Source organism: Cryptomeria japonica, chromosome 6, assembly GCF_030272615.1.
Source record: "Cryptomeria japonica chromosome 6, Sugi_1.0, whole genome shotgun sequence".
Classification (NCBI taxonomy): Eukaryota; Viridiplantae; Streptophyta; class Pinopsida; order Cupressales; family Cupressaceae; genus Cryptomeria; species Cryptomeria japonica.
The window spans coordinates 82,573,991-82,594,522 of record NC_081410.1 but is presented as its reverse complement, the minus strand read 5'-3'; the positions used below and the strand labels follow the sequence as shown (position 1 = coordinate 82,594,522).

Below are 20,532 nucleotides of genomic sequence, written 5' to 3'. Positions count from 1 at the left end.
ACAAAAGTTTAAATCCGGTAGTCATACAAGTAAAAGTGTTATAGACTATATTCATTAAAATGTTTGGGGACCATACCCTATAATTTCTTTTGGAGGAGCATCGTATTTTGTGACATTTATAGATGATTACTCTAGAAAGGTGTGAGTCTATTTTCTTAAAAATAAAGCTTGTGTGTTTAGTGTTCCCAAACTCGCCGCGAGTCAAGCGAGTTCGCCGAGTCGAGCCAAGCTCGGCGAGTTTTGCTGACTCGGGACTCGGACTCGGCGAGTTTTGACCATAACTCGCCGGACTCGCGAGTCAGGCGAGTTATGGCAAAACTTGCCGAGTCCAAGCTCCAAAACTCGGCCACCACAAGTCAATGTTTTGACTTGTTTGACAAGTTAGTATCTTCGTCAGGATTCATATATGGAATATAACATTTAAGTATAAGTGATTATACTTTAAGTTATATTCCATATATATTGTCAGGATGTTTGAGAGTGGTTTCGGACCTCCATGAGTTACAATGCAAAATCTAGTTTTTGGAGGATCCTTCAAATTTCCAGACTTAGTCAAATTTCAGGCCATTTCAGGATCAGGATGACATTCCAAACTTTTAAGGCGAGTTCACTCTGACCTTGACGTATGGGATGGGACCTGGGAGGACACTATGCACTCAACCAAGGTTTGATTTAGCAACTTGAAGCGTGACCAAATAGTACACAAAAACCCTAGGAATGATCTAAATAACCCCTAATCACTCAACTGACCTAACCTCCTTCACTCCACCTTGAGGAGATCCACCTGATTTGATGACCTTTGAGAAACTCAATCCCTTCAATGCAAAGGCTAAGACACTAAAATGACCAACAACAAAACTAAAAGAGCTAACCCTAGAAAACAAAAAGTGGGGGTCTTCATTTGCAATAGGGCGATGTGTGAGTACCTCACAACAGGGATGTTTCTTAAAATTTTGAAAAAAGGGGGTGAGTTGGGGATATTTCCTACCTATCCCCACATCCCAAAAAATCCCCCCATGGGGCACAAGGTTATTTTTGGCAAGGGACATGTCTCTGAGGAGCATATTTCAAACCCTTATGGCCTCACAATTCCCCCTTCCATCCAACATATATATAGCCTAAAAACTAAGAGGTCCAAGAAAGACCAAGGTCAACTATAGTCCCAAGGTAAAACCTAAGTTCAAAAAGCACACTATTTAATGCTACCATACACAAGCATTCCTTACAGTTTCCAAGTGAAGATGTTCATGATGTCTCATGTTGGTGCTCCCAAAATTTCAATTTGGCCAAAGAAAATACTAAACAGAAGCCCCAAACAAGTAGATACTCTACCAGCATGCCTTTCATGGCATAACAAGCTAGCACACATTATAATTGGGCTTTATTCAATAATGGGTGCATGAAACAAGTTTTAAATTGTTAAAAATCTCTTAATTTCAAGGTTTTTTTAATTTTGCCGAGTCATTGCCGAGTCATTGCCGAGTCATAGCCGAGTCACGAGTCGAGTCGGCCTTGCCGAGTCCGAGCCGAGTCCGAGTCTGGGAACTTAACTTCAGTGTATTCAAGCAATTTAGAGTTTTGGTTGAAAAGGGTATTGGCGGATCAATCTAAGTGTTTAAGGACAAATAATGGAGATGAGTTCACATCTTTGGAGTTTGAAATTTATTGTAAGGAAGCTGGGATCGAAAGGCATAAAACCACAATTTGCACTCCTCAGTAAAACGGTGTTGTTGAACGCATGAACAGGACTCTTCTAGAGAGAGCAAGGAACGTGATTAGTAATGCCAAGTTGGAGCGAGAGTTGTGGGCAGAAGCAATAAATATAGCATGTTATCTAGTAAATTGGGCACAAAATCAATTGCAATAGATTGTAAGATTCCTGAAGAGGTATGGACAGGTCATTCTTGTGATTATTTAAATTTGAAATTTTTTGGTTGTGATGCATATGTTCTTATTTCTAAGAATTAGCGTTCTAAATTGGACCCCAAATCCAAGAAATACATTTTTGTTGGTTATGGTGATGGAGTTGAGGGATATAGGTTGTGGGATCCTACAACCCACAAAATCATCATTAGCAAATATGTAGCATTTGATGAATCTTCTCTTATAAAATTAGACATTGTAGAAGTTGATTTGGAACATAAACAAGTACCGCGTTATCAACAATTTTAGTTGGAAACTCATCCATCAACTGAAAATAGGGAGCAAGAAGAAACTTTTGAAGATGAAGATGTGGATGCAAAAAAAAATACAAGAAAGAGATCTACACAAGACAAAAATCCTTCTAAAAGATATATGATGATTTTGTTTCATCTATTTCTTTGATTTTCAATGATGGGGAACAAAGTTGTTGTTAGGAAGCGATGGTTGGCACTAAAAATGCTAAATTAAAAAATAGCAATGAAAGAAGAAATGGATGCCTTGGAGAAGGATAAAACATGGGACTTGGTAGAACTTCCAAAGGGTAGGAAAATTGTTGGTTGCAAATGGCTATACAAACTAAAGAAGGGTGTTGATGATAAAATTGAAAGGTACAAGGCAATATTGGTAGCAAAAAGATATTCTCAAAAGGAAGGTATTGATTTTCTTGAAAAAAATTCACTTGTTAAACTTGTTTCTATTTGGGTCGTATTAGAATTAGTTGTATTACTTGATTTTGAGTTGGACCACTAGACGTAAAAACAACAGTTTTACATGGAGATTTGGATGAGATAAATGTAGAACAGCTTGAAGGGTTTGTTCAAGATCGCAATAGTCATTGTATGGCCCGAAGCAATCACCCAAACAAAGGTACAAGAAGTTTGATTCCTTCAAGGTGAACCAAAACTCTAGATTAAGTGAGTATGACCATTGTGTTTACTTTAAAAGTTTGAAAAGTTTTCTATTCATTATTTTGGTGTCATATGTTGAAGATATGCTTGTAGCAAGCAAAAGCATGGCTGAAATTAATAAGTTAAAGGCTCAATTGGCTAGGATGTTTGATATGAAGGATCTAGGAGAAACAAAACAAATTTTGGGAATAGGAATACAAAAAAACGGGGAACATGGTAAGCTTTGATTATCAAAGCAGAAATATTTGGATAAGATCCTCGTAAGATTATGTATGCAAAATGTAAAACCAGCAAATATCCCTTTAGCTTCACATTTTAAGCTTTCTTCAAATCTATGTCGTAGTAATAAAGAAGGAAAGGATTATATGTCTTATGTATCCTATGCTAATGCAGTAGGAAATTTTATGTTTGCAATGGTATGTACAATATCGAATATTTCACATGCAGTTGGTGTTGTCAATAGATAATGGCAAATCTAGGTAAAGAGTATTGGGTAACAATGAAATGTGTGCTTCGGTATCTTAGAGGCACAAGTGATTAGTGCATCATCTATAATGGTTGCAGTGATTTAGTATGTGGCTATCTTCAACTAATTCTTCAACTTTTGTTTCATGATATTCCTTTTCAGGTGCAAGGCATGGCGGGCTATCCACTGTAATACATTGTTCATCAAGTGCATTTGTATCGTCAACGTACAACTGATCCTTCTCACAATCAAATGCTGGAGCAATGTCCTGTTCATAGGTTCTCCTGAATTCTACTGCAAGATGTGCACCCCAAGATCTGTTAATAATACATTCTTCCTCGGACAAAGTTGGCATTCCAAACTGGTTTCTGACTTGATTGATAGCCATTTCACATACTGAGCAAGTAAATTCAGAGTGAGGTGAGTTGTGAATTCTACACCACAATGGCAATTATGTGTTCTCTAAACGCATTTCATCATTCAAAATGAGTTGACTCTCGATCATCCACAAGAAGCATAGAAGAGGATCCTTGCTCTCTGGGACACTGAAGCTGCCTTCTTCTGTTTCTGGCCTGGGGACATCCCAAAAGAAGATTTTTCCCTGCGCTGTCGATTCCATCCTTGATAAGTACTTCAAGCAATGCATTTCATCATGCTCCTCTGTCTCATGGACTCGACACTGCCCTAGTCTTGCAAACTCGGACAATCTACGTGTGTAAAGTTGTGTATCTAATCTCCACCAAAGTTCAGGAAAATCAACTTGTTTCTCATCGTGAAACTGTTGTTGCTCCATGAGAAATCTTTTCTTTTTGATTTTTTTTTTTTTACTTTTTTTTGGATTTTCTATTTTTCACTTTTTTGGATTTTCAGGAATAAGAGAGATCTTGAATATCTCAGATTCAACTCGAAAGCTTAATTGGTTCTAGCTTGCTTCCTTCTTTCGTAAGTCCAACTAACGATCCAGCAATCATCTTCCTTCTCTGTACCAACTCCATCGAGCGTTGAAGAAGGCTTTCCACTGATCTTCCTTGGATTCAAGAGTTCGTGTTTGCCCTCCTTTCTTCTGCTTCAATTTTGTTGAGTGTGGAGGAGGGTAAAAAGCCTTAAGATCATTTCTTCAAATGCGATGTGACTTGACAAGATCCGACATTCAAATGCTCAGCCCTCCCTCTAGCGCCAATTCTGTTGAGCACAGGAGGAGGGACAAAAGTCCTAGATAACTCCTTGCGAATTAGGATCTCGATTTCATCTACTCATGGCATGATAATGCTCTGCCCTCCTTCTAGCGCCAATTCTGTTGAGCGCGGGAGGATGGTGAAAAAAGTCTTTAAGATTACTCCTGTAAATATGAATTGATAGAATCTGAAGTCTAGTTGTTTAGGCATTCATCGCAATCAGGCCCTCCTTCTAGCGCCAATTCTATTGATGTGTTTTTTATGCACATGCGAACACAGAATAAAATACCGAAGTATCTTATCCTCTCTTGAACAAAGTTCCTGACTGCAAAAGATTTCGCTAAAGGATCAGTCGGAGTAACTCCAAGGTTCTGTTATGTAGGATCTCTACGTGTGGATAAGCTCTTCGCAGTATGATGTGATTTGCTGGAATCACAAGGGGACTTACACTCAATGACCTAAACGTCTGATTTGCTGGAATCACAAGTCCTATTAACTAACTGGAAGACAAACAAATGGCAAAAGATGCAGGGTTCAGGAAGTCTACTCTACTACCTAGAATGCAAGAAGATGGATGAACGACTAGGTGGAGTCCTACTGGGTTGGGTCTCACCATCAAGTTGAACAATTCAACACCAACTCAGTGCGATCTTCTAGGGGATGCTTCAAATATATTCAAATCGGACACCATTAGATACTGATCATCATTCAAGTTAATGCATGAACAATAGACGTGTAACGACTTGAGATTAAGCTCATTTTATGCCAGTTGACCACGCAAGGCGCACTTACAATCAGTAAGAGGCTAGTGGTATGGATTAGACGGATTCCACACAGGTGCATTCAACAACTTCTTTCATTCAATTTAATTATCTATCATCTAAAATGAAGATTCAACAAGAGACCATGCATATTGCAACGAAACGACATATTTCACCATATCTTCAATGAAAAAGAAGTCTTTACAATTAAGGCAACAATGTCTTGTCTTCTCTTCCTAGTCTACTCTAATTGCTATTCTATTTGCTATTCTACTACTTATTCACCAACTATCAACTATTTACTAACTATTCGCTATTAGCTAACCATTGACTAACTATTAGCCTTTACAAATGAGGAGCCAGAGCTTATATAGCGCACACAATACAATTCAATGGCCCAGATCAATTTGAGATCAATAGCCGAGATTTTACAATAAAAACCCTAATTAGGGTTTGTTACAACAACTCAATTCTGACCAATGAAATAATTGCATTATTTGGACACATGTCTTCTCCGGAATATTCGACCAATGGATAACCGGGGTAGTGTTGTGACGTATTCACACATCACCCCATTGCAAATGGGGACCCCTACTTTTTGCTTTCTAGGGTTTGTTTTCTAGGTCTTTTAGGGTTTTGTCTGTTAGCCTTTGCAGGATGAGTGTTGTCGAGGGGATCGTTGGATTAAAGGCTTTGCTTGAGCCAGGGTGAGTCCACAGGGCCCCAGAATTAGGGTTTCTTTGAGAGTCTTCCTTAGGGCCTGGTTTTGCTCTTGTTGCTAATTGTGTCTTGCTTTGTGAGTGGGTATCATTCTTGAAGGTCCGAGCTAGGTCAAGTTGGTGAGTGATGAAGTCTGGAATGTCATCCTGATCTTCAAATGCCCTGAAATTTGGCTAAGTCTGGAATGTCCTGATCCTGAAATTTGACTAAGTCTAGAAAACTGAAGAATCCTCCAAAAACTAGATTTTGCAATATAACTCCTGGAGGTCCGAAACCACTCTCAAACATCCTGGAAGTATATATGGAATATAACTTAAAGTATAAGTGACATTTCCTCACTTATACTTAAATGTTATATTCCATAAAATGATCCTGATGGAGAGTCCAAAATGTCAAATTTCGCTCCTGACCCTTCCAAAGGGTCCAGAGCGAAATTCTCCATAAGACATTCTACTTTGACCAAAACCTAGAACTAACGCATTCCTAGGCTTGAATGAAGGCAAAAGCACTTGTTTGAATGAAGAAATGCGAAAAAATGAAGTCAGAATCATGGCCTAAGGTGAATTTCGCTCCTGACCCTTCCAAAGGGTCCAGAGCGAAATTCATATTTCCTCTATTTTTCTCCTTAGCTTGACCAAGTTTGTAGACTTTTGAGGCATAATTGAGAAGGTTTGATGCAACTTTGCCTTGGAGAGGAGATTTTAGACCTTGGGATGATGGATTCTAGCCTGGGAGAGGAATTTCGCTCCTGACCCTTCCAAAGGGTCCAGAGCGAAATTCCTAAAAACACCTATTTTCTTGCAAGGTCAAGACAACTTTTTAGTTTTTATGGCTTGAATGGGTGTGAGGAAGTGTGTTTTGCCTTTTGAAGATGATTGAGATTGTCAAGAGGAAGCAATTAAGCCTAGAACATGATTTTTGCTCCTAACCCTTCCAAAGGGTCCAGAGCAAAAAACCTTAAAACCATCTTTTTTCCAAAATTTGAGCAAAGCCAAGCTTGGACAAGGGTGTGAGAAGGCATTTGGATTGCCTTAGAGTGGATTTTGGTTGCCAAGAATGCAAATTTTGAAGCCTAATGAAAATTTCGCTCCTGACCCTTCCAAAGGGTCCAGAGCGAAATTTCCAAATTCTCCTTTTTCCTTGCAAATTTAAGACAAGATTTTGCTTTTCATGACTTGAAGATGAGTGAGGCAAGATGTTTTATGCCTTGGAAGTGATTTGAAGATGAAAGGATTGGAAAATTGCCCTAAAACCTAATTTTCGCTCCTGACCCTTCCAAAGGGTCCAGAGCGAAAAACACTAAAACCATCCTTTTCTCCAAATTTTGTGCTAAGTCAGGCCTGGACTAGGGTGAGAAAAGCTATTTGGAATGCCTTGGAAAGATGTTTGACCTTCAAAAAATGTGAATTTTGAGCTAAAGTTGGAATTTCGCTCCTGACCCTTCCAAAGGGTCTAGGGCGAAATTCTTATAGGGTCTATTCCTGGAGAAAATCTTGGGCAAGTTTCATGTTGATATCTTTTCGTTGATGATTTAAGTTGAAAATGCTATGTTGAAATGAATTTATCATGTGTCCTTAATCATCTTTTTGTTTGTCTTGCAGTTAAAAGGCGACCTTCTCCAGCCCAGCATCAACAAGGACGACCTTCTCCAGCCCAACATCAACAAGGACGACCTTCTCCAGCCCAGCCTCATCAAGGACGACCTCTTCCAATCCAACATTTGAAGGAAAGACAAGGTGGCATCCCAATCATCACTCCTCCAGTCAAGTTGGTCCACTTCAACATGTCCAGATTCAATGTACCTAACTCATCAAAGATAGCACTAACTTCGATGTACCTACCTCGGCTATCCATTGGTCAAATATTCCAGAGAAGACATGTGTCCAAATAATGCAATTATTTCATTGGTCAGAATTAAGTTTGTTGTAACAAACCCTAATTAGGGTTTCATTGTAAAATCTTGGCCATTGATCTCAAATTGATCGGAGCCATCGAATTGTATTGAGGGCACTATATAAGCCCTGGCTCCTCATTTGTAAAGATATAGTTAGTCAATGGTTAGCTAATAGACAATAGTTAGTCAATAGTTGATAGTAGGTGAATAGTTAGCTAATAGTGAATAGTCAGTTGATAGAATAGCAATTAGAGTAGAATAGCAAGAGAAGGAAAAGATTGTTGCCAAGATGTTGTTGTAAAAGAGTTGTAAAACTTCATTGAAGAAATGGTGAAATCTATGGGTCGATTCAACAATTTCCATGGTCTTTATACTTCTCAGTTTTGATTTCATGTTATTAGATGAGTGGAAGAAATGTGTTTGATTGATGGTGAAATTTGTATATCCATACTACTAGCAGTTTGTTGATTGCAGACTTGCCTTGTGTAGTCAACTGGAATCATTCAGCTTGAACTTCAATTGTCACTTCTTCATTGATATGCATCAGCCTGATGGTGTCTATGCCTGTAGCGATGATCTGAACATCATAAAGCTTTCTCCGAAGATCGCACTAACCTTGTGGAGATGGTCCTGGGATGTCAAGACAAGACTTAGTTAGAATTTCATCAAAGATCATTCATTGCTCCTACATTCTTAGTGTCAGAATTAGATCATTTCCTTGCCCTCATACTTTTCTTTTTTTTCAAAAAATCTAGGCTAGTGAAATCCTATGTTCCAGCAATGTTCAAAGCAAATCAGACGTTTAGTCATCAAGTGTAAGTCCCCTTGTGATTCCAGCAAAATCACATCATACCACAAAGAGCTTATCCACGAGTAGAGAACCTACATACAAGAACCTTGGAGTTGCCTCGATTGATCCTTCGGCGAGATCTTCAGCAGTCAGGAAACTTTGCTCAAGAGAGGATAAGGTACCTTTAGGTATTTTATTCTGTGTTCGCATGTGCATAAAAAACACATCAACAGGTAGGTACATCGAAGTTTGTGCCATTTTGATGAGTCGGGTACATTGAATCTGGACACGCTGAGGTGGACCAATCCGATTGGAGGAGTGATGACCTGGGATGCCACCTTATCTGACACTTGTAACTTGGTAGATGTTCAATTTGATGATGCTGAGAAGATAATTTTAATTAACTCTTCTAAAACTATCTGCTTCCTCAACGGACCCTTGCTTTAACCTCTTTTGTCTTTGATGTGCAGGATGGATGGTGTACCTTTCCTTGAAATGCTGGACTGGAAGATGTCGTCCTTGATGATGCTAGGCCAGAGAAGGTCGTTCCGAATGATGCTGGACTAGAGAAGGTCGTCCTTGATGATGCTGGACTGGATAAGGTCATCCTTGTCTTGGCCTGGTCTTCTTTCAACTGCAAGACAAACCAAAAGATGATTAAGGACACATAATAAATTCATTTCAACATAGTATTTTACACCTTAAATCATCAACAAAAGATATTAAAATGAAGCTTGCTCAAGATTCTCCCCAAGGACAGGCCCTATAAGAATTTCGCCCTGGACCCTCTGGAAGGGTCAGGAGCGAAATTTGCATTCCTGGCCAATTTAGACCTCTTTTCAACATTACCTCACAGCTAGCCCTTTGCCTAGCCCGAACAAGGTGAAAAATAGGAGTTTCAAAAGATTTCACCCTGGACCCTTTGGAAGGGTCAGGAGCGAATTTTGTATTCCAGGATGATTCTATCACTTGTTTACTCCAAAACTCCTCCCAAGGCAAACATATGATAGTTTTCCTTCCTCCAACGCCCAGGGACCCACGCCTTGACCTCTATCATGAGCAAATTGAGTGGAATTGGGAATTTCGCTCTGGACCCTCTGGAAGGGTCAGGAGCAAAATTCCTGTTTTAGGCTTATTCCTCCATCTTCTTCACTTTCAATTTATCTTGCAAGGCTTAAATAATCTCCCTCCAGTCTTTTCATGTCTTAGGAATCAAAATTTTGTCTTGACACAAAGGGTCAAAAGCGAAATTCACTTTTTGCTTGCCTATTCACACTAAATTTCACTTTCTTCACTTCACTTCATCTGGAATCCCCCATATTGAACCCACTTCTCAACTTGGCAACATTGGTTCGATCTTCACAAGGCCCAAAAAGGAGAATTCGCTCAAAAAACTGGCCAGGGACAGGACCTATCCAGAATTTCGCTCTGGACCCTTTGGAAGGGTCAGGAGCGAAATTCCAATTTTAGCTCAAAATTTGCATCTTTGGTGGATAAACATCTTTTCAAGGCATTCCAAATAGCTTCTCTCATCCTAGTCTAGGCCTCACTTAGCACAAAATTTGGAGAAAAGGATGGTTTTAGTGTTTTTCGCTCTGGACCCTTTGGAAGGGTCAGGAGCGATTTTCAAGTTTTGAGCATGTTCCTCCATCCTTTCAACTTCAATTCACCTCCAAGACTAAGGACACATTGCCTCACTCCTATCTAGGCCATAAAAATCAAAATTTTAACTTGTCTTGCAAAGAAAGTAGGTGATCCTAGGGTTTTCGCTCTAGACCCTTTGGAAGGGGCCAAATCCTTGGTTTGGACTAATTTCCATCATTTTTCAACACCAATTAACTTCAAAAGGCAAGAACATGTCTCCTCGCACCCATCCAAGCCATGAAAACCTAACGTTTGACTAGACTTGCAAGGAAAATAGGTGGTTTTAAGATTTCGTTCTGGACCCTTTGGAAGGGTCAGGAGCGAAAATCACTTTTTGGCTCAATTCCTTCAAATTTGATAATCATTGCTAAGTCAAAGTCATTCCTGAGGACCTCTCCCATCAAAGCTCGCCTTAGTCAGCACTTGGCTTGGCACAAAATTGGGAAAAAAGGTGATTTAGAGAAAATTCGCTCTGAACCCTTTGGAAGGGTCAAGAGCGAATTTCTTAATTTAGGCTTATTCCTCCATCATTTCAAGTTGCATTCACCTCAAAAGGCTAGAAAACACTTCTCCTCTCACGTCCAACCCAAGTTTGACTTGATTTTGCAAGGGAAAATAGGTGTTTGAAGAATTTTCGCCCTGAACCCTTTGGAAGGGTCAGGAGCGATTTTCATCATTTGGCTCAATTCCTTCAAACTTGATAATTATTGACCATTCAAGGACATGCCTAAAGACACCTCTAATCTTGACCCACACTAGACTTGGCATAAATTTGAGGGAAAAGATAGGTTTTGAGAAAATTCGCTTTGGACCCTTTGGAAGGGTTAGGAGCGAAAATCTCATTCTTGACCAAAAATCATCATTCTTTCAACTTGAAACTTCATTGCAAGGTAAAATCTCATCTCTCTTTGCCCTAGGAACAAGGTTTTAAGCTCAAGCAAGGTAAAAAATATAAGCTTGTAAGGAATTTCACCTTGGACCCTTTGGAAGGGTCAGGAGCGAAATTTCCTTCCTTGGCTAAAACACTCATTCCTCAACTTTTTCAAACGTCCTTAAGGATTTCAATATGCCCATTCTCTCTTTCAACATGCCTTGGACATCAAAATTTGGCCAAATAAGGAAAGAAATGAGGTCTGGGAGGATTTTCGCTTTGGACCCTTTGGAAGGGTGAGGAGCGAAAATCTCATTCTAGGCTTGATCACTCACTTTTCCAACTTCAAACCATCTCAAGAAGCAAACTTAGATCATTTTCCACCTAAGGGACAAGGTTTCAAGCTCAAACAAGGTAGCAAATGAAGTTTATGATGAATTTCGCTCTGGACCCTTTGGAAGGGTCAGGAGCGAAAATCTATTTTAGGCTAAAATCTTGCTCTTCAAAATCATCCAACTCCATCTCAAGGCAAGAACATACCAATTCGTTCCCCAACATGCCCTAGAAACCAACACTTAGTCAAAATTTGAAAAGAAATGAGAGCTACAAAGATTTTCACTCTGGACCCTTTGGAAGGGTCAGGAGCGAAAATCACTTTTTGGGTTGGATCCTTGACTTTTCCTATTTTCATCCTCTTTGGGAGGCAAACATATATCCTTCCTCATGCATCTCCACCTTGGTCTTGACTCTTGCTAAAGGAAAAATGAGTGTTTTCAAGAATTTCGCTCTGGACCCTTTGGAAGGGTCAAGAGCGAAATTCATCTTCTTGACTAAAATCCTTCATCTTTCAATCTTGACAAGGCTAGAACATTCAAAAATACCTTCAAACACGCCTTAGGAACTAGAAATTTGGCCTTGATAAGTGAGAATTTGAGGTCTTCAAGGATTTTCGCTCTGGACCCTTTGGAAGGGTCAGGAGCGAAATCCCTATTCTTGACCAAGATCCTGACTTCATTTTCACATTTCTTCATTCAAACAAGCATTTTTACCTTCATTCAAGCCTGGGAATGCGTTAGTTCTAGGTTTTGGTCAAAGTAGAATATCTTATGGAGAATTTCGCTCTGGACCCTTTGGAAGGGTCAGGAGCGAAATTTGACATTTTGGACTCTCCGTCAGGATCATTTTATGGAATATAACATTTAAGTGACATTTCCTTATATCTTTCTTCTTTCTTATACTTTAAGTTATATTCCATATATACTGTCAGGATGTTTGAGAGTGGTTTCGAACCTCCAGGAGTTATATTGCAAAATCTAGTTTTTGGAGGATTCTTCAATTTTCCAGACTTAGTCAAATTTCAGGATCAGGACATTCCAGACTTAGCCAAATTTCAGAATCAGGACATTCCAGACTTAGCCAAATTTCAGGGCATTTGAAGATCAGGATGACATTCCAGACTTCATCACTCACCAACTTGACCTAGCTCGGACCTTCAAGAATGATACCCACTCACAAAGCAAGACACAATTAGCAACAAGAGCAAAACCTGGCCCTAAGGAAGACTCTCAAAGAAATCCTAACCCGGAGCACCTGCTGACTCCCCTGGCTCAAGCAAAGCCTACCATCCTATTGATCCCCTGGCGACACTCAAAATGCAAAGGCTAACAGACAAACCCTAAACACCTAGAAAGCAAACCCCAGAAAGCAAAAAAGTAGGGGTCCCCATTTGCAATGGGGCGATGTGTGAATACGTCACAACAGGTATAAAATTGGTTTTTTCTAAGTTTGGAGATTTTGTCTTGGAGATATTCTATATATCACTATTGCATTGAAAGCAAAGTTATTGCAAAATTTGTAATTGTAAGAGCAGCAACTGTGAAGATTGTAAATGTTTTCTCTGAGCAATAAGAATACCAATACCTCGTCCTTATAGATGTTTCCTTGACATATTGTCAAAGTTTTACCAAGTAAATTCGTGTCTTCTATGTTATTTGTTATTCTGCTTTATTTTCTTTGTTATTTCTTTGCAACTAATTTGTGCTGCAATTTTTATAATTATTTTGAGTATAGCTTCCGCTTACACAACAAGAGCAAATTTATTGCAAAAATTGTAATTGTAAGAGCAGCAACTAGAAAATTTGTTTACCAATGCCTTGACCTATAGATGCTTTGTTTTACCATGTAAATCTATGACTTATGTGCAAAGTTACCCCGAGTTTCCGGGACGGGGACGGCAGGGGACGGCGGGACGCGTTTCCGGGACGGCAAATTTTTTTGCCAAATTTGGGGACGGCGGGGGACGGCAAAGGGGACGGCTATTAAAATATAGGAAATATTTAAAATATATAGGAAAATTTCAAAATTCTAAATGTTCATATGAAAACATGGATAAAGCATGCATACATACATTATATTCATATGAAAACAATAAAACATGGAAATGGCATGTGTATGATACTATGAAAAGTTGAAGACATTTTAGAATGTAAATTCTGAACATACAACATTGTTAATACTCAATAGACAATATGCAATTATGCATTCATAAATCAGAATTTCAATTCATTCACATTGTCAATATGCATATCATAATAGATATTAAAGAAATAACATACAAAATGTCAAAACAAAGAGGTTAAATTTTCCCTACTTCTATCGACGCGGTTTCCCCCCATATTTTTCAATGGGGGTTTGGGGGCAGCGCCCCCAAGGCAGGGTCAAGGGGCAGCGCCCCTTGCGCGCTCCCTGTCGCAATACAGGGCGGGGTCGAGGGGGAGCGCCCCGCGAGGCCAAAAAAACTTATTCTTTCATAAAGGTGTTGGGTGTTATTTTTCTATTAACTCGCCGAGTTTGGCGATTTTTGGGCGATTTTCTAATCTCTGCGTCAAAATGCCCAAAGGCTACACTGCTGCCATATAGTTTCATTGTCAAAATTATGAATTAAATTAATGTTATCTTTTAAATTTTTTATTTTTACTAACAATTTGAATTAATAAGGGGCCTATATTAGAAAAAAAATTTAAAAATTTGAAAATACAACTTTTTTTAGTTTTTTAATATTTATTAATGGCCTTAGATAAGGGGGACGTCTAGCCGTCCCCGGGACGGATTGGGGACGTCCCAGCCGTCCCCGGGACGTACGGACGTCCCCCAAGGCTAGGGCAGGCGTCCCCCGTTTCGGGGACGTCCCCTAAAAATATAGGGCAATTTGGGGACGGGGGGAAACGTCCCCTGGCCGTCCCCAAGTCCCCGAAACGTCCCCGAGACGGGGACGGGGGTTTTCAGGTTGGGGACGCGTCCCCGGGTAACTCTGCTTATGTGTTATTCTGTTATTCTGATTTATTCTCTGTTACTTCTTTGCAATTAATTTGATTTAGCTTCCGCTTACACAACAACAATGGGCTTTTTCTTCAAAACAATTTAAATGCATTTCAGTATGAAACCAAAAGAGAATTCAGTTGAAGCCGATTCAAATACATTGCAATACGCAATTACGAATGGTGACTAAGTTAAAACCAATTTAAAAACCTTTCTGTCAGCAATCTTACAAGCACGCCTCCCCATGTTGAGTGGCACGCAAACTGATATTCTCCTACGACCACAATACAGCGACTCAGAATCCCATCGTTGTTTACAGGAGCTAATCATACTTGAATTTATTTGACTGTATAACTCGGTTAACACAGTCAACTGCATCGGGCCATTCTCTGAGAGTACCATCGATCAAATATCACCCTTAAATATAAGGCAAAGAACGAAATCGAAATTAACCAAAATTATGTCAAGATAAGGCCAGAGAAAGAAAGTATACTAACGTGAATACGTAGACCTGAATTCCGGCGGCGCCTTTGACAGCATTCCTAAAACCCTACCCAACCTACTCATTTTTCCTGCTACAATTTTCTTAAATCTGCACCATATAAATAAATGCAACAGTCTTAATCACGAAATATCGTGTTTCACATCTGGTGCGCCCCTATTCATATGCGGAAAAGTTTTCCGTTTCGAAAACTATAGCTGTTCTATTTCTGAGGGATTTCACCCCTGATCTGTGAAACTAAACCACCAAAAAAACTTAACAAGATTAACCCCGCTATATACCAACAATTGCACCTTAGGAGCTCCAGCCTTGGCCTGTATGAAAAATTTACATTTCATACGAAATATTTTCAGGATTAGTAATTAGATAAAAAGTCTCGGAGTTTTTATTATTATTTAGTATTTTTATAGGGCTGTTTATCTTCACATTTTGTTTATTTAATAATTTTTAAATATAAATATTTTTCTTTCATTGATATATAATTATTTGATCTATAAGATTTGGTGAGGTTGTATTACATGTGAAGATTTGATCTATCACATATCTAAGTTCAATTTAAATTCAAGATCTTTTCAAATGTTATCATTTATTTTGTTTTGTACTTAATTTTTTCAATTTTATCTATTGTTGGTCCATGTCATGCATGGAACTATAGCAAGAGTAATGGTTAAACAATGATTAAACTAAACATGAGTAAACAGTGATTAAACTAAACATGAGCATTCAATCAAAGTTCAATTTTTTTTAAGATTTATATTTAATTGCTAATAACATCAGTGAAGTTGCATATTTGTTAAGCAAATATTAATTCAAAGTTTTTGGTCATCCTACTATTGGTCTCTTTTTTCGGTTGCAAAATGGTAGAAAAGCTTTTTCAATTTGCAATGCAAGAGAAGGCACATGTTGCAAGGTCTGGCGTAGTGCATTGCAAGGTTGGTGCAGAATATAGATAACGGTTGGCAATCAAATTCATAAAGAAAATTTTGGAACTTTTGAAGAATGAAATACATGACTTTGTTTCTAAGACCATACATTTTTTAAGCAAAGAAGGTGTTGGCCAGAGAACAATATGAAGGAGATGATGTCATTGTCAAGTACCCACTTCTCCATTTACAACTTCTCAATATGTTTATATTTTTTGTGTACACTTAAAATATGCATCATCTTCGTTCTTCATTTTTTACCTTATCGCACGTATGATCTTCTTTATTTGCACAATCCCGTCCTATTCAGATTGATCCCTTGCCTTCTCATTTCAGGTTTGAGATTGCATTTTATCCTTAACCTCGTCTCTTTTGCATTAGATCATTCCCTTGTCACTTTTGCATTGATGTATTGCCTAATTGTGCCCCAATTAGGGTTTTTTGCCCCTGATTTGGTCCTCCCGTTCAGCCTTTTCCATGCCTATCTAGATCCTTCCCCTCTCTTCTCACTCCTAGTGCAAAATTTGCATTTCAACCTCTACTTCAGCCCAATTGTGTTGGATTTTTCCCCTCCCACTCCGACAATGTCTGCTTTGACCATTTTCTTCGTCTTAATTTTAGGGTTTTTAGGCCTACTTTTTAGGGTTCTGTTGATTCCCGCTTTCTATTTCCAATCCCGTTGGATCCCCTCTCCTGCCTATCCATATGCTAAGGTTGTATTTTGACCTCTTTTCTAGTCCCATGGCATCACATTTGTCCCTTCTCTATCTGGTGACCCGCTTTGACTCGATTTAGATGATATTGCTCGGTTTTACTCAATTTGCCTTAATTTGCAGTTTTTCACTCAAATTGTTTCATTTCCCATGCAAACTTTCCCATTCTTTCCAATTTCATTTATATTGACCCAAATTGACTTAATTTGACCCCTTTTAGGTCGGACGTCAGTTTGACTAATTTGCCCATTTAAGTTTAATTAATTCATTGATTATTTAACCCCTTTTTTAACTAATTATTCTACCCTAATCTTTCAGCATTTCATCAAACCCCTTCCCCTTTTAAACTTAATTAAATAATATTACATTATTCGGTTAATTATGAATTATCCCCTTTAATTAAACAATTTTAATTGATTAATTAAAGGTTCATTTATTTTAACCTATAGTTGAATAATTCATTTAAATTATTCAATTATCTAATTATGTCTTTGAATTAATAAATATCTTTATTTATTTAATTTTCCTAATTATCTTCTCGCATAAGGATAATATCTGCTTTTTAAAAAAAATTATTGAAAATATCCTTCCAGTTTTTGCAAATGGCAACTTTATCTCAAGATTCCTCTTTGAATTTTGAAAATCTTAATATCTCATTATAATTCAATTTTTAATTTGAAAATGAGGTATGCATCCCCAAAAATTTGCTTTTTGTTTTTTTATCGCTTTTTTCTTCATCTCCTTCATCCTTCCCCGAATGGCAGCTCTATTGTGTGTTCAATCTTATCCCTTCACTCGATCAAAAATCCTTTCGATCTTGTTCGTCCATCGAGTCTTCGGTTTTCTATAAATTGGGACCTCCCCTTCAATCAATTCATCTAACTTTTATGCACTCTTATTCTGTCACATTTTATGTAGCAATCGAACATTATCATTGTTATTCTATCATTTTATCAAATCATTTGTTTTTCAAATAGCTTAACTCGGTCATTTTGTCTAGTTTATCGATTCAATCATCATTTAATCACATATTCCTAGTAAGTCTCAAACACTGTCTCCTTTGCTTTCGTTGTTTCATGCACCTAGCCTCTCGAGAGTGACATATCTCCATTAGAGCTAAAAGGAAGAGCAGGGAGATCTAATTGAATAAGTGCAATGGATAGTTTGTATTAATGTTGTGTTTTATTTCAATTTCTTTGTTGGTAGGATTAAGAAAGTTAGTTTGCAATCTGAGTTTATGTGATTATCTTAGGTAGATTGTATGCATGTTTTGGTTTTTGAACTAACATCCCCTTTTTCCTCATCTACATTTTAATATCCTTTGAAAGATAATTTAGGGTTTCTATTCTCAATTTTCTAGATTGCTTGAACTAGTAAATATCATTATAATCATTCATTCATTCATTATTTTGTCTATTTGATCAAATTCTTTGTTGTGAACAAACCAGAGTTAAAGTTTTTGAACCCCTTTTTATTATTGGATGAATTCTCAGGTTAGTTGGTCTCTACACAAAAGCATTACTAACAAGTGTGATTGTATTTCATCTAACAAATCAAATGTGTGTGTGTATTGTAGTTAGTGCTCTTGCTAGCTTTATAGACCATCCTCACAATGGTATACTTATAGGTTTGGATCTTGACACCATTTTAAGTACACTTTTTTTCATCTCTTCACACTAATGAATTGATAATATATTTGCAGCAAGTTTCAAGACTATGACATACATGTTAGAGGCACGATCTTTTGTCCCTTTCTTTTCCCTTTTCAGAGCACCACAGCTGTAGCGGTTGAGTATGGGTGTGTAGATGTTGTTTTCACTATAAAATAAAGTTAAGGTGGAATCACATAAGGCAGTGGCTTTTGAGAGAATTTGACATTAATTGATAATTAGCTTTCTTTCATATTTTCAGACATTTTGCATGTTGTCGAAGTTAAGTATCACGCCAAGAAAAACATATATTAATTTGTCTTTAAAACCCTTTTTTTTTAAAACCACTCAAACATGAAATCCTACAACAAAGTTCAAAAATTTTAGGCCAAGATTTAATAGCCAAAATTGTAAAAAAATGCTTCTGCAAAAGAGCTCAGCATTGAATGGAAAAATTAGATCATGGTAACATTTCACCTATGAAAATCAGATTTTTGTTTTTTGTATTCAATTTTTTTTCGTCGGGATACAATACGTAATACAGACATTTTAATCTAAATATTTATAAGTGATGCCCTGCAAAGTGGACAAGGTTAGTCTAAGATAAACAACACAAAACACACAAGAAACCGTTAGTGTTAGTCAATCAAAAACTAATCTAAACAGGCATATCAAGAGAGACACTAAAATCATGCTAATATCTCTAACTAATGAAACAAAGATAATGAGGCATCTCCAAATACCTCTTAGCATGTTCTTAGCTCCTTCTCCCTTGTTCCTCTCCTCTCCAAGTTCCAAAATAGTGTAGCTCTCAACAGCTTTTTGCACTATGGATGCTTATGGAGGTTTGAGATTGAAATATTGCTCTAAATGTAAATAAAGAAGCTAATATTAAGCTATTGATACTAAAATGATTGATTTTATCCAAAATGACAAGATATTAGTTAATTATGCTAAAATGCTCTCTTAAAATACCTATAGCTTAAATGCATACAAGTTTTCAGGATCTGGATTATGAAGAAATGGGCTCTATTTATAGGGAAAATGAAGCAATGGATGGTTGAGATTGAGTAATCTCAACAAGGGTCAGGATTGAATGATTTGAAATCCATGTGAGGGCTTTCAACCCAATCCCAGGATGACAAGTGTCAATGTAAGATAGGTTGAGAGGAGAGGGAATAAACATTAAATGCCTGATATGACCTTGGGAGCTAAAATCAAGGTTGGTTGAATGAATAAACTCTTTATTCAAAGAATAAAGCTTTTATCCAATGGATAAACTCTTGTGCAAATGTGAAATGGATGAATATGGTCAAAACAATAAATGTTTGGGGGGACAAGTTTGAAATAACCATAAATGGTTATGTAAGAGCCATAAATGGTCTTGGAAGACTTTGGGGGTTAATTTGTTGAACACACGAAGCATTAAATGATTTTCAAAGACTTTGGAGTCTTTGAGAAGTGACTCCATTTTGCTTAGGAATGTGACAATAATTAGGGGATGGATTAGGCTAATTAGGAAGGGGTTAGAAGAATCTAGAAGGGGGTTAGATTTTTGCAAGTGGATTTGGTGGGTGAGGGAAAATAGGATTTTATTAAAATAAAAATTCATTTATTTCAATAAATGTGTGCAAGTTGCATTTGTAAGAAAATGCAAGTGGGGTGGGGATAATGATTTAAATAAATGTTTTATTTAATTTATTTAAAAGAGGAAAAGGGGATTTTATTAAATAAATAGATTTTATTTATTTAATTGATTTGAATTTGGTTTAATGAATTAATTAAAATAAATTGAATAATTTATTTAATTAATAGAAGAATGTTTGGAGATGAATTAATTAAATATTTATTTAATTAACTGATGGCTAGTGGATTTTTAATCAAAGAAATAGCGAATATTTATTTAATTAAGCTGGACAGATTTGTGTGACTACAATAAGTAATAGGAATTTTAACTTTTACATATATGCTTGACAAATTGAGCCTCAACTTCGAGGTGGGAAAAATGTGTTAATTGCAACTCATGGAAATTCTCTATGGTCTATAATAATGTATCTGGACAACTGAAATTCCAGGAGGTAAATTGACGATTTAACATGCATGTGCACTGCAGATTTGAAGCAACAAATTCCTTAGCAATTTTTTTTATTTTTTAACTTTGTTTTGTTTTGGTCCTTGGAATAGATTTGCAGTATTGCATTTGCATAGGTTATAAGCCTTGAACTATCGACTAGAATGCCCATGATTTACATTGTTAAGGAAGGTAAATTTATTA

General features: G+C 37.4%; 1 protein-coding gene across 3 annotated transcripts in view; it reads right to left on the bottom strand.

The window, feature by feature from the left end:
• The window catches only part of LOC131072857 (probable transcriptional regulatory protein At2g25830), a 101,423-nt gene extending 86,094 nt beyond the window's left edge, over positions 1–15,329 (bottom strand). For 2 of the 3 annotated variants that reach the window (XM_058009138.2, XM_058009140.2), the window contains exons 1-2: positions 14,968–15,329; positions 14,681–14,859 (exon numbers count right to left, since the gene is read on the bottom strand). In XM_058009138.2, the coding sequence (XP_057865121.2) occupies positions 14,681–14,859; positions 14,968–15,037 (249 nt within the window). In that variant the 5' untranslated portion in view covers positions 15,038–15,329. The remainder of the gene's footprint in view (positions 1–14,680; positions 14,860–14,967) is intronic. The other variant, XM_058009139.2, reaches the window with a different exon arrangement.
• Positions 15,330–20,532: the final 5,203 nt, after the last annotated feature.